A 15,084-nucleotide genomic window follows, 5' to 3' on the forward strand; every position below is an offset into this window, starting at 1 on the left:
ATATAATATTTACAGGGGTTGCAGTATCTATGAAGAGAGGATGTTATGTACAGTAGCAGGAATGGAAAGAGCATGTGGCCATTTGTTAGAGTTAGAAAGAGTACAAATGGGAAGGGACATGGGGGTGGGGGGTGGGGATGGGTTATGCATGCTAGGAAGGGGTGTTCTGAGAGAACCAGAAGGAGATAGTCATTGAGGAGAAGAAGTGGAATTTGACGGGAAGAGAAGGTGTTATGAGAATGGGTGGAGTTCAAAACACGGCAGTCAGCAGCAGTGTGATAGCAAGTGCCATGAATGGGATATTGCTTATCAGGAGGAGTGGCAAGACGAATAGCACAACGGTTGGGATAGTGTCCTGGTTTCTTACAAAAGTACCAAATGACAGTGTGACGGGAGAATGATCTGTGTCTCGGATGGGAGGGGGATCTGGTGCGAGAAGTGCATTTATGACGAGAAGAAGATCTGGAAATATGGGCAACAGGTAATGTAGGTTTGGGGATAGAGACTGGTTGGGCAACAATGTCATTCAGTGTCTCTGGTGAATCATAAACCTTATGAGCGAAATCCGTTAAGGTCATATCTGGAGTGAATTGGACGGACTGAGTTTTGGATGGAGAAGAGAAAGAAATCGAAAGTATGAAATGAGGGAAGAAACATTGTTAAGGGAGAGTTTTTTTTTTCAGTCAACCCAGGCTGAAGATGCGAGAGTTGATTTCAGTTCGGACTTAAGGTCAGATGCAAGGTTCGCTGTTTTTTCTTTTCTCACATAAGGGGGGGGGGTTGAGTCGGAGCGCAAAGTTATAAAGAGGAGTGAGAGAACCTAGGGTATCGTGATGTCCAAAGGTACATTTGAATATGTCAACATATTCACTATAATCATTGCAGTCTGTGAAAGCATCGGAGTGAAGGAGGTCACTCTTGAAGGAAGGGTTCACTGAACCGAATGTCTTGTAACGTAGACAAAGTGCAGCGGATGCCGGTGAGCGGGGAGGAGGAACGCTCGGGAGACTGCGGAGGATGCCGGTGAGCGGAAAGAGGTACGCTCGGGCGACTGCGGAGGATGCCGGTGAGCGGGAAGAGGAGACCGGATGCTTCCTGCTGCTCGGTGACGAGGCGGTGGTGGTTGGGGTATGAGGAGGATTCCCGTTGGCATAAAGAACGTGAGGAAGGAAGAGTGGACGAGAGTTTACTCTGCTTAAGATACGGGAGCTGGTAGTAGGAAATCCACTTAGGAGGTGGATGAGGTGGAAGAGGTGGAAGCGACTGGACTCGACTCTTCCAAACGACGAGGGTATGAGGCGACTCACCCGCGCTTTTGATTGACAGCACTTCCTGTTATTGTGGTAGCGAAGGAGGGCGAGATGGAGGGAGGGCTAGTGGAGAAGGGTGCTTTCGATGCGTGCTTACATTTGATTCTTGATGAACGTGGGTGTGGAGGCGGAGGTGACCCTAAAGAAGATCTCGAATGCCGTCTTGTAGAGGCTGAGATTTCTTGGAGTTGCAGTTGAATAGGGTTCACACAAGCAGGTAATTTGCCGTAAGGGCAGTTCACCGCTTCAGAAGCTTGGGATACTTTGAACCACGTAGGACTCGTTGAAATACACTGTGCTGAACACACGCCTTTGGATGGGGAGGGCGGGAGAAAATGCGTAATGTTCTTAGCTCGTATCCCACCTCAGCGCCACCATTTGTTGGTTCATCAACATTGGTAATGGAAAACACGTTGTTGTGGTGCACAGTGTTTATTGCACAGCACCAATGTCACTAGCACACAAACACACACACACACACACACACACACACACACACACACACACACACACACACACACACACACACACACACACACACACACACACACACACACCTCTCTAGGTCTCGCCTCTAAAGCTTCTCAATGCCTTCTGACGCGTGTCAAGCGCATCACCTAGTTCTGGAATGGCGTCTCGAGAGTTGCTTTCACTCAATTGTTAACAAATATTTCCTCGCACACAGAAATTAACATACACTCAATATAATACAATAGTTTAAATTTGATAATATTAATAATCTATTTTCCATTCATTCAACTTTTGCATTTACAAAAAATAGAAATGATAATTAATTATGTAAACAGAAATGACAATTATGCTTTCTTCGAGAAACTTCCATACTTGTTACACGTACGGACACACACACATATCCAATTACGCATCACTTTTATTTCCTACATGTACTGTATACACAATGCTAACAGAATTAATAATGACCAGCATATACTACATCAATGCCATGTGCTGTAAGCGCATCAATGCACAAGAGGTAGTCACAAATGAGTGCAAGACCAGATACAACAAAAGTGACATGGAAAACTGTAGTATGTGAGGAAAGCCTTAAGGGAATGCGAACATACCCAAGAATAGGCAAGGGGGAACCTTGTACAAAATGCAAACCATTACAAAAAGGAGATAAAGGGAGATTGTACAAATCCCGGAGAGCACAATAAGTTTTTCTATTTGTGAGACTACATTCTGCACCAGTATCTACAGTGACTGAAATAGGTGTATTCTCTGTAAGAAATTGGAAGGTGAGTAACTGAGAAGACTCAGCAACCACCAATGGGATGATCTGTGACCTAACATTACCAGTCAAACCTTTGGGTTGTGAAACGGGTGCCTGTGAAAGTGAGATGGAGATTATCTAGGCTGATGAGAAATCTCAGCTCTAAGTTTCGAAACCTTGAAACACTGATCAGTCGAGTGTTTACAATGGTCATGGATATGACAGTAGCTAAGCTTATCCTGCGGTTCTACGCTAGAGAGGTCATGTGTCACGTTAAAAGAAACATCCGATGCATTCCTATGGACAAGGGACTGCCTTGATTTGATTACATGACGCTTACGACGAAAACAAAAATAACTCGAATGACCTGACTTGTTACAATAGGTACATGTGAGTACAGGAAGGGTAAATGTAGAGGAAAGGGAGCTGTGAGTAGGGACTTAAGACTCTGGTGGTGGAGAATTAGGAACATTGGCATGTTGCTGAGCATTGCTGATACATAAGGAATCAGAAGGCACTTCCCTGAGTTTACATGAAAGCCTTGTTGCGAAAGATAGTAGGGCCTCATCTGTCTTATAACTGAGAGAAAAGGCAGCTCTCCTCTCAAAAGGCGCTAAGAAAATTATGTATGAAAGAAACTCCAAAATAAGGCGGAATCTATCTAAAGAGATAATGTCATGATCAACCTACTCTGAATGAGAAAAAGAATCTAAGGCTTCAACAACATTTTGCTGGCCTGGGCCTGAGCACGCCTATAGTCAAGAGTGCCAATCTAGATGTATGAACATCAGCCAACTTAAAACACCATTGAAAGGAATTGCCTACAGGGTTATTCGATTTTTTAAAGGAAATTAGACCTAAATAGATCATAATTATAATCCAAAGACTTGGGGTCGAGACACGAAGTAGATAACATCTCAGAAACCAAAGAATTAGGCACAAGCTGTGATCTCATGAAAGAAATTTCTCATACCCCGTTGAAACATTAGTATTTACAATAAAATCTTCGCAATGGCGAATAAAACCTATGGCTTTATATTGAGGATCATCACCAGAAAATATAAGAACAGAAAGATCCTGATGTAATAGTATAAAAGTATAAACCATTGTCTGAGGTAATGTTTGGTTATTAATAAATGAGGGCAGCTTATGTTTAGTAAACATTTTACAAAGTGGGGGAGGGCGGTATGGTTCGACCACTTTTTAAAAACATACATACAAATTGAAATTATTTATACAGATGTATACTTCTAGAAAATACAGACTTGTAAGAGTCATCTGATATGGTTTAATGTCACACACTCCCCCCCTATCGGAGGGCTAGGACAGTGCCCCTCACAGAGGGCTTTGTAGCGTGGAATTTAATGAACCATGCCCTTGGTTCAACTTCGCCGGTGGCAGGACTCGAACCGCCCTCACCTCGACCTTCGTTGCAAGTAACTACGCCCTAACCCACTCAGCCAGCGAGTCATCTGCTTGCAGAAAAACAAACAAACAAGGAAATTGCTTCGTGAAGAAGTATTCTCAGAAGACAAGATAGGGAGTCAGCGCATACTGGCTCTTGTCCACACAGGGAACTGTAGATCAACAGCTACGCACGTGATCCTGGCTCACACATATCTACAAATATACGGTACATGAATATTGAAAATACATAAAACATATTGTTTACATGGACTACCCCCTCACAATACCCGAGACAGAAAGATAAGGGAGGACGACAAGGGGTAACAATAATATTCAATGTGCCCAAGAATGAAGCAAGTAATGGATACCGCGTCGGCCCGAAAGTCAATACGTATCTAACAACATCGACACGCCCTTCGATATAAAACACATCGATAATGTTACAGGAGGACGTTGAGGAGTCTTGGAGCACGCTGATGATACAGCCTGGGCCGATGGGGGTAGCAATTAGCCAGGAGACAAGGCACAAACTTCGAAAGCAATAACGGCCGTGGCGATGTTCCGCAATTATGAAGCAATCCGCAAGTTCGCAATAGTTTCATTACGCTATCGTAAGTTTGGTAGGCTGAACCTAGCTGTGAAAATATAAAAAAAAAAAAAAAAAAACACGTTCGAACATGCGGGACGCTAAACAGTTCAATAGTGCACTATTGCAAATCGCTAAAATTGTCTCACACAGAAGTTAATTTTTTTTTTTTTTTTACCGCGCCATCATATGTTTCCATGCTTTCAGGGTGGTAAATAAAAGAGCTCACACACGATATTAATATAATATAAAGCAAAATCTACACACGAGACAGAGTGCGTGCGTTTCCAACCAGTACAAAAACAAGACTGCATAATCCGCGTGGATTAGGTCCGACGCGTTTTTACAATTCCTTCTAGCGCAATTCCACTAGGTGCTTACGTACAAATATAAATATACATAGATGAATATACATATGGATAAATGTACATACTCATTATGATTTCTACATACACAGGCTTCCATAACAATTGTCCACTACACTTCCTTTACTACATTCAAGTTCTGATCGAACTTCTGTCGTGACAAGATCTCTCTACCCACTTCGGTTTAAGTCAAATTATTTCTCTTTTTCTTTCTCTATCTCGCTCTCTCTGTTTCTCCTCTCTCTCACTCCTCTCGTTCTCTCTCTCTTTCTCTCTCTCTCTCTCTCTCTCTCTCTCTCTCTCTCTCTCTATATATATATATATATATATATATATATATATATATATATATATATATATATATATATATATATATATATATATATAAATATATATATATATATATATATATATATATATATATCCCTTTTTCCATGTAAAAAAAAAATCCCTTTTCCTCTTTTCTTTTTTTCTTGGATGATGAGGTGGAATGGGCGGGGGGATGGGGGGTGAGGTAGTATGTGTGAGCAAAATTTGACGCAGCCCAAAGGGATTTCTCCCCGTCTTCTCCTTTTATGCAATGGGGGGACGGAGAGGGGGGGGTCGCCGATTTAATGAAGCGGCCTTGCTGTGGATGTGCTGTGTCTTGCGACACTGCTTCTGACCCAGGGCAGTGGACAAGGTGCAGGGATGACCCGTCATCCAGGAGGTGCTAAGATGAGAGGGAGGGTGAAGGGGTGTGGAGTGTATTCAGAGATGGAATGGGTGGAAATGATTTTATGCCTTTCCCTTTTTGGCTACCTCCCTTGTAAGGGGGAAAAAGCCTTGGTATATATGTGTGTATATTTCTTTCTATTTTTCTCTCTTTTCTCTCTTCCTCCCTCTTTTTCTTTTCCTATTTTTCTCTCTCTTTCTCTTTTTTCTCTCTTTTTTCGTTTTTTCCCTCTGTTTCTTACTTTGTCCTTCCTTATAACTCCGTGATTTAGTCGAAGGATCTTCAGCGCTGTCGTTTTCGTCCTACTACGTGTAGTCAGTGAGAGCAAGAAATACCTATGGGGGTAATTGAATGTAAGGCAGTTCTGTCATCTAAACAGTGAGATTCAGTTCAATAATCATATCAGGATTATATTACATTATAAAATGACGTTATGGATCACGTGGCTTTTGTCTGATATTTTGTACAGCCTTTGAACAGATAAAACTTATATTATGTATCAGCCATTCTAGGTCAGACCAAACGGTAATAATCTTAGAAACCAGAACACCCTTATCATTTCAGTCGAGTATCTTTGCTTTCACGAGAATTTCCCATTTAATTTAAATTTCTCGAACTTAGCTCAAATAATCTTATCATCGATATTACTGAATCCAACGACTGATCTATTGTATCAGGAAATACCATGTTCTGATATGAGTGTGACACGAATATACTCGTACACTTCAGACAGAGAACAGAAGACCAGTGAACGATGTTTATATTCCAGGAGGATTCCCCTTACCATTCCAGCAACTCTCTTATCAGTTCCTGGGCTACACGCCAGACTTCTGGTGCCATATTGAAACACTGAGGGACGCCAACTGGACTACGGAGCAGATCATCGACATTGCTATTCCGAGGTGGGTAAAGACACCACAGACAGACACCACAGACAGACAGACAGACAGACAGACAGACAGACAGGCAGGCAGATAGACAGACAGATAGACAGACAGACAGACAGACAGACAGACAGACAGACAGGGACATACAGACAGATAAACAGACAACCAAATACAGACAGACAAACAGAAAAAGACGGACAAAGACAGACATACAAAGACAGAGATACAGACACACAGACATAGACACACACACAAACAGATTGAAAGACTTAAAGCTACAAAATTCCAGGGTTCAGACGAAATTTTTCCGAGAGTGCTTAAGGAGTGTAAATTTGAAATCTGCCACCAGTTAACGGAAATAGTTAATACATAAGTCTTTAGACACTTATCTTGTGCCATTTCCTTGGGGACAGGCAAAAGTTGTTTTTTGTTTTCAAAAAGGGAGATAAATCGTCTATATGCAACTACAGGCCAATCAGTTTGACATCAGTTATAGGTAAAATGCTTGAACCAATAAGAGCTAATAGAGTCAGAGATCACATCGAGAGACATCTATCTCCGCCCCGGGGAAACACACCAGGGTCCTATGCTTCCAAATATTGTCGCAGAAGGCCCTATCTAAATATCTCATTTGGCTATCTCCTACAATCAAAATCTTACCTGTGGGCAGAGATCTAGCGACTGCCCTACCTTTCTCTTGCATCTTCGTTTCTTTTTCTTGTAGACCCGCGAGAGCTTGAAAAGAGTTTCTGCATTTGAGCGGGTCCAGTCAGGGTTTTTTACCATCTCTCTCTCTCTCTCTCTCTCTCTCTCTCTCTCTCTCATTCACAATTTTCCGCCCAGGTTCCAAACATGGTTTGTCGTCTGTGTTTTTGGCCTTTGAGCGAAGAACTCGATTCTCATCTATAAGGCCTTCAACAGTCTTTTCTAAGGCTACAATTCTACCACGTAGTGATAGTACCACTTCGGCGCTGATCACTGAAACACAACCACCCGCCATCTCACTGTTTGAACCAGCTAACCCAGTTTGACCTGACTTGAGTGTCGCCTACTGCTCAACTCAGTACACACACACGCACACACACACACACACACACACACACACACACACACACACACACACACACACACACACACACACACACACACACACACACACACACACACACACACACACACACACACACACACAGAAATATACACAAACACACGCACAATTCGTGGCGCAGTGGTAGAGTTCCCGGCTGCTATTACGGCGGTCCGGGTTCGAATCCTGCCCAGGGCTGAAATAATTTCAGTATCGCTGCGCTGCGAGTCGTTACTCCAACTTTTGTGAGCGGAGAGTTGTGTATGTGTGTGCGTTTAAGGTCACAGCATTACCCAGAGATCGGTCATATATGAGCTATGAGCTCTCTTCCGGGAGGGAAATAGCTGTCGATCATGAGCCCAACACATGATCCAAGACCATAGTGAATCACAGACACACACAGATACACAGAGAATACTGAACTCTGCACTCCTGCTTTGCACTTTCAGGAATGAAGATGGAAGTCTGGAGGGTTGCAAGTACTTGGACTACAATTATACCAAAGCGGTTCTGCTGGGCTACGACGCTGTCAAAGCTGACATTAACCTCATCTCGTCCGGGAGTAACGCGACCTTGGCTTGTCCCGCCAGGGAGTTCAACACAACGGAGTACTCATCCACAATCACCACAGAGGCATGTGTGACAGTTTGTGTATGTGTAAGTTTGTGTGTGTGTGTGTGTGTGTGTGTGTGTGTGTGTGTGTGTGTGTGTGTGTGTGTGTGTGTGTGTGTGTGTGTGTGTGTGTGTGTGTGTGTGTGTGTGTGTGTGTGTGTGTGTGTGTGTGTGTGTGTGTGTGTGTGTGTGTGGGTGGGTGTGTGTGTGGGTGTGTGTGTGTGGGTGTTTACCTAGTTGCATTATACAGGATGGGGAGCTATGCTTGTGGTGACCCGTTTTTGTATCTCGCAAGATCAAATTTGTTCTTAAATTCTTGTATTGTATTTGCAAACACTATTTTTTCATCTAATTTGTTCCAAATATCTATCACTCTGTGTGGGAAGCTGTTCTTTTTTCAGGTCACCTCTGTAGTTATCTTTTTTGAGTTTCATTGCATGTCCTCTTGTTTTTCCTCTGTCCCACTTTAATAAGTCCTCTCTATCAAGGCGTTCTTTTCCTTCCATAATTCTGTAGATGTTTAGTAGGTCCCCTCGTTCTCTTCTTTGTTCCAGGTGGGCAATTCCAGTTCGGCCAGTCTTTATTTTATGTCAGGTTTGAAAGTGTTGGGGCCATCTTTGTCGTTGCTCTTAGTATTTTTTTCTTATATATATATATATATATATATATATATATATATATTTTTTTTTTTTTTTTTTTTTTTTTACTGGATGACCATATCAGCGCTGCATATTCCAGTTTTGGCCTTATCAGTGTTTGTAATATTTTCTTAATAATTTCCTTATCCAAGTATTTAAAGGCCACCTTTATTGATCTCAACAAACTGTATGTTTCTCCGACTATTTTATTTATATGTTTATCTGGCGATACGTCTTTGGTGATGATTACTCCTAGGTCCCTTTCAGAATTTATTTTCTTTATTTTTTCTCCGTCAATTTTATATTGTCCTGATATTCTATTCTTGCTTCTCCCAAATTCAATTATACTGCACTTCTTGATGTTCAATTTTACCCCCCATCTCTTGCTCCACTCTGAAACTTTGTTCAGATCACTCTGTAATGAGTCATAGTCTATTTCGAAATATATTCTCTTTAATAACTGCGTCATCCGCAAAACAGTCATGTAACTTTCAATACCTTCATCCATGTCATTTACATATATAACAAACATTATCGGAGCTAGTACTGACCCCTGTGGGACGCCACTACTCATTTCTTCCCATTTTGAATATTTGGCTCTGAGCACTACTCTCATTTTTCTTCCATGTAGGAAGTCCTCCATCGAATTCAATAGTTTTCCATGTATGCCTCCTATTGTTTCCAGTTTATATAGCACTTTTTTGTGTGATACCTTATCAAATGCCTTTTGTAGGTCCAAGAAGGCACAGTCTGCCCAACCATCACTTTCTTGCAATATATCTATCAATCTTGAATAGAAACAAATCAAATTAGTGGTATATCATTCTCCTCCAGATATTTTGTTCATCTATCTTTTATGATTGTCTCACAAATTTTAACTATTGTACTAGTTAGGGACACCGGTCTATAATTTGTTGGGTTTTCTTTATTTCTCCCCTAATATATTGGCACTATAATGGCATTTTCCAGTCTCCTGGTAATTTTCCTTCTTTGAGTGAGCATTCAATTATTTTGTATATTTTTCCTGTTAGTTCGTCTATACATCCCTTTACTATCCAGTTTGCAACTCCGTCCGGACCATGTGACTTGTTAACGTCAAGCTTTAATATTTGATTCCTTATTTTATTCTAAGTAATATTTGATTTCTTCATTGGAGAAAATCTTGCGTCAATTCTTTGATCACAGTTTTGTAGATTTTTTCCTCTTTGCTGAATACAGATTTGAAATGTTTGTTCATAATGTCTGCCATTTCTATATCTTCTGTGTATTCTCTGTTACCTTGACGTAATTTAAGTATTTCCTGTTTATCTTTTAGTTTGCCGTTTACATATCTATAAAATAATTTGCGTTGATCTTTACATTTGTTTATTATGTCCTTTTCATTTATTTTTTCTTCTCTACGTTTTCTCACGAGTGTGTGTATGCGTGTGTGTATGTGTGTGTGTGTGTGTGTGTGTGTGTGTGTGTGTGTGTGTGTGTGTGTGTGTGTGTGTGTGTGTGCGCGCGCGTACATTTAATCATATCTCACGACAATTCATTAATTATACACCAAATCCCTTTTACTGGAACTTTGTCCACATGCACAGTGCATGGCTACCATAAGGATTGTCGAGTATATGCAGTGAATAAAACTCAGCTACTAACAAAAACGTACATTCTGTTCTGTCTTTCCAGTGGGATTTAGTGTGTGATCGACGGGCCCTCTACTCCACTACGCAAGGAGCAACGACGGGCATTTTCATCTTCAGTTCCTATGTGTCCGGGTACTTAAGTGACATGTAAGTTACCCTCTACTTCATTGTTCCTGCAGAGCTTAATCATGGCATTTAGGTTGAGAACTTGTGATCACAAGGCTATGTTAAAGGGAGAGATTATTCCTAAGGATAGAAGCTGATGAAAAGCTGATGAGAAGGTAGAAGATAGAATAGAAGATAGAAGATAGAAGGTGATTAGAAGTTGATGTGTAAGAAATAGAATAGAAGATAGAATAGATAGAATAGAAGATAGAATATATAGAAAATAGATAGAATAGAAAATAGATAGAAAATAGATAGATAGAAAATAGATAGAAGATAAAAAATAGATAGAAATTAGATAGAATAGAAGATAGAAGATAGAAGCTGATGAGAAGCTGATGTGTAAAAAAAGAGCGGATTTGTTTGAGCAGGCTACCGGTACTAAGAATGAGACTATATATAATGACCCCCCAAAAATAAAAGAATAAATAGATAAATAGATATAAGAAAAAAGAAAAGAGAAATGTACTACTTGGAACATGTTATAACACAATCGAATCCATTCATCCGTGCTACCAGGCTTATCTTGAAATTGGTGGTCATCACTGGAATGAAAAAAGAAATAAAAAATCTCCCTAGTTTAGTCTAGTCCCCCCTGCGAGTTCGCAAATGTTGAAACTGGTGATCGATTTCTAGACACAGCTGATAACGCGGACTAATGACTTCGACAACGTTACGAAACATCTTATAGAGTGAGTATATTTTCAGAACACTTTGTATGTAGGCATGCATAGAAGAAACGTGTTGTTTGAGCTGCCTGTTTCGACACTCGAGATGCTTGCTTCTTCTGTACACCTTTATATTTGCTTATATGATTAAATTCTTGAGTGGAGCCGGTAACATGCAAAGCTAAACAAGCCTGCCTTCTCTTAAGCTTGAAGGATGAACGAAGAAAATGTTGCACATCAGAGTTTTTTTTTGTGCTGAAAGATCATGGACTGAAATCTATTTCACACAAATTTACTGGAGGGACTAAGCTATCTAGGATATCAAAGACTCACTAGATAACTTAATGTTCAAGAAGATTTAGCTAAACTAGATATATGGTCTGAAAAGTGGCTGGTAAAATTTAACCCAAATAAATGTAGAATTTTGTACATAGGCAGGAATTGAAAGAACACAAAGAACAAATAAAAATAGTCCCCAGCCTAGCAGATAGACGGTACAAAGAAATACTTGGAAGTGTTTAGAAGAGTGACGAGGATATAAAGAAACGTAGCTTTCTATATAGATGCACAAAATCTTAGATCAACTCAAAATAGGAAACAATATAATCAGAAAACATTAATTAATTCAGTGCCAAGTCTGAATGATGGAGACAAAGAGACAATTGTATCAATGTATCTTGCATTTCATTCACGTCATGAAACGTTTGACTGACCTTCCTATGCTGAGATAAGATGTTTGTGTCGAAAGATGCCTCATTGCTTAAGAACTAACTAAATGTTTGTCAAACGCGGACTGTTTATATAATATAACTATCAATACTATTAAAGGGATTAAGGTTTATGCGTCCACCACGATTGATAAATATATTGATTCACGTTAAACAAACAATTTATTTAACAGATTCGGACGGAGGCGAATGGCAATAATCGACGTTTCTATTCTTCTCATGTCCGGCGTTGCTACTGCCTTGTCAACCAACATTTGGATGTACATCAGCTTGAAAATGATCTTCTCCATATTTTCGTGTTACACATCAACTTTCGTGTTAGGTGAGAGGAACAGACCCATCGTCATCACCAGTTGTACTTTTTGGTACCAGGACTTGATAGAAGTTAGTAGTTTGTTTTACTCGACATACGGATTAATAGGAACACACACACACACACACACACACACACACACACACACACACACACACACACACACACACACACACACACACACACACACACACACATATATATATATATATATATATATATATATATATATATATACATACTTATATATATATATATATATATATATATATATATATGTGTGTGTGTGTGTGTGTGTGTGTGTGTGTGTGTGTGTGTGTGTGTGTGTGTGTGTGTGTGTGTGTGTGTGTGTGTGTGTGTGTGTGTGTGTGTGTGTGTGTGTGTGTGTGTGTGCATATGTGCGTGTGTGTGTGGTTTGGACACATGGAAAAAATGAGTGAAGAAAGATTAGTGAAAGGAGTGTGGAAGGCAGATATGGAAGGAGTGAATATGAGGGGGGTCCTAGGATGAGATGGATGGATGGGGTGAAAGGGGCATTACAAAAGAGAGGAATGTCTGTGGAGGAAGGACGGGAAAGGACAGAAGATAGGGGTGAATGGAGAGGGGTTGCGTATAGATGATGCTGTAACACATGAGGGGGAGTTGGTGGGAGGTGGGGGTTGAGGAAGTATGTTTGAGTAAAAAGAAATTGACGCAGCCCGAAGGGATTTCTCCCCGTCTTCTCCTTTTCTGCATGAAGGGACGGAGAGGGGGGTCGCCGAATTTATGAAGCGGTCTTGCTGTGGATGTGCTGTGTCTTGCGACACTGCTTCTGACCCAGGGCAGTGAACAGGATGCAGGGATGACCCGTCATCCTGGAGGTGCCAAGATAAGAGGTAGGGAGGAGGGTGGAGGGGAGTGGAATATATAGGAAATGGAATGGGTGGGAGTGGTTTCTGTGCCTGTTTTTTTGGCTACCCCCCGTGTAGGGGGAAAAAGCCTTTGTTATATGTATGTATGTATATATATATATACATACATATATATATATGTATATGTATATATATATATATAAATATATATATGTGTATATATATATATTATACATATATATATATATATATATATATATATATACATATATATATACATATATATACACATATTCGTAAATAGCTGGAGTCCAGGGACCATTTTTATGGAAGAAAGTATACGCTGGACTCGACGTTCCTCAATTTATTCCGTAGTTTCGAACCCTGTCCGGGGTTCGTCTTCAGGGTAATACAGTGGTAGCAATGGAAATGTACATAAATAGGGGGACTTTGGTACACTGGGACAGGTCTCCACAGTGACCGTTATAATCCAACGCAGTTAAACCAAATCAAAAACACAAATGAGAAACAAATATAAATAAAAATTTAAAAGAACAGGTGCACTACTACATTGAAAACATTCACCGAGTTTACCATAGAAAATATTTATATATATATATATATTCATATATATACGTATATATATATATATGTATATACATATATATATAAAGAAAATACAGTGAAAGTTGTAAGAATTCAACCCGCTACCGATGGGTCGCACCACTGTGCACCCCCGTGGAACAAATGTCCCGCGTAGCATGTATTATCACGAATAAAAGAAATTGGAACAAGAACACAAAATCCATCAATATCATAAACATGCAAAAAAGGAAGAGTACACATTGAAATAAATAAGAAATGCAGTGTGGAAAAATGTCCCCCAAGATTAGGTATAAAAGCAGTACGACGTGGCATGCCACAACGATACGCGGAACAAAAGTCATGTAACGCATGCCACCACCGTTAGTAAATTTCATAAATAAATAAAATTACATACATAAAAATGAAAATAAAATGGAATGATACAAAACACATCAAGAAACACACTACCGTCATGTCGAAACAAAAACAAATAAAACACACAACATAAACATATTAAGAAGTAAGCTTCCTCTCCAGCCTATCCTTCGCCCCCTTATAAATTGGGTTTAGAGTGATGCATCTATTGACACTATTATCATCACTTGACCAAGCTTCCAAGAATAACCTGGTGCTTTTTCCACTACCTCCGTATTTCACTTCCGCGTTTTGCCAGTCCATTTCGTGTCCCGTTTCCTCGCAGTGTCTTGAGACGGCCGAACTCATGTCCTTTCTACTGACAGCCCTTTGGTGTTCTAGCAGTCTTGTCGCCAATTTCTTGCTCGTTTACCCAACATAATGTGTCTCGCAGTCCTTGCACCTAATGTCATAAACCACCCCTATTCGGTCCGCTTGGCTCACAGTGTCCTTAATTTTGGTCAGGGCCCTATGTAGAGTGTTCCTCGGTTTGTGTGCTATTTCAACACCGTGTTTCCTTAGCAGTCTGGCCGCTACCTCAGAAGCCTCTTTCAAGTAAGGGACCGTGACCCGCGTCGCGTCCGGTCGTCTGTCGTCCATCCTTCCCCTCTGTTGTCGTGCCGTCCACCTTTTTACTACCGAATTCGGGTAGCCGTTGTCCCTAAATACCTTCTTCATGTGACCCCTCTCCTTCCTCTTGCTATCTTCCGTGGAACACACCTTTTCCACCCTAGACCACAGAGTCTTAATCACACTTCTTTTGTGGGTGGCCGGATGACAGCTGCCATAGTGCAGAAGCCGGTCTGTATGGGTGTCCTTTCTATAAACCCCCGTCATCAATGTGGACCCGCTTCTCGTCACCATGACATCCAGGAATGACAATTGACCGTT

General features: G+C 40.7%; 1 protein-coding gene across 3 annotated transcripts in view; it reads left to right on the forward strand.

Annotated features, from left to right (window-relative positions):
- The window catches only part of LOC143020381 (solute carrier family 22 member 7-like), a 51,700-nt gene that overhangs the window by 6,041 nt on the left and 30,575 nt on the right, over positions 1–15,084 (forward strand). For all 3 annotated transcript variants that reach the window (XM_076176777.1, XM_076176778.1, XM_076176779.1), the window contains exons 3-6: positions 6,384–6,516; positions 8,038–8,221; positions 10,513–10,616; positions 12,204–12,352. In XM_076176777.1, the coding sequence (XP_076032892.1) occupies positions 6,384–6,516; positions 8,038–8,221; positions 10,513–10,616; positions 12,204–12,352 (570 nt within the window). The remainder of the gene's footprint in view (positions 1–6,383; positions 6,517–8,037; positions 8,222–10,512; positions 10,617–12,203; positions 12,353–15,084) is intronic.

Source organism: Oratosquilla oratoria, chromosome 39 (genome assembly GCF_046742065.1).
Source record: "Oratosquilla oratoria isolate Oo_2021 chromosome 39, ASM4674206v1, whole genome shotgun sequence".
Taxonomy (NCBI): Eukaryota; Metazoa; Arthropoda; class Malacostraca; order Stomatopoda; family Squillidae; genus Oratosquilla; species Oratosquilla oratoria.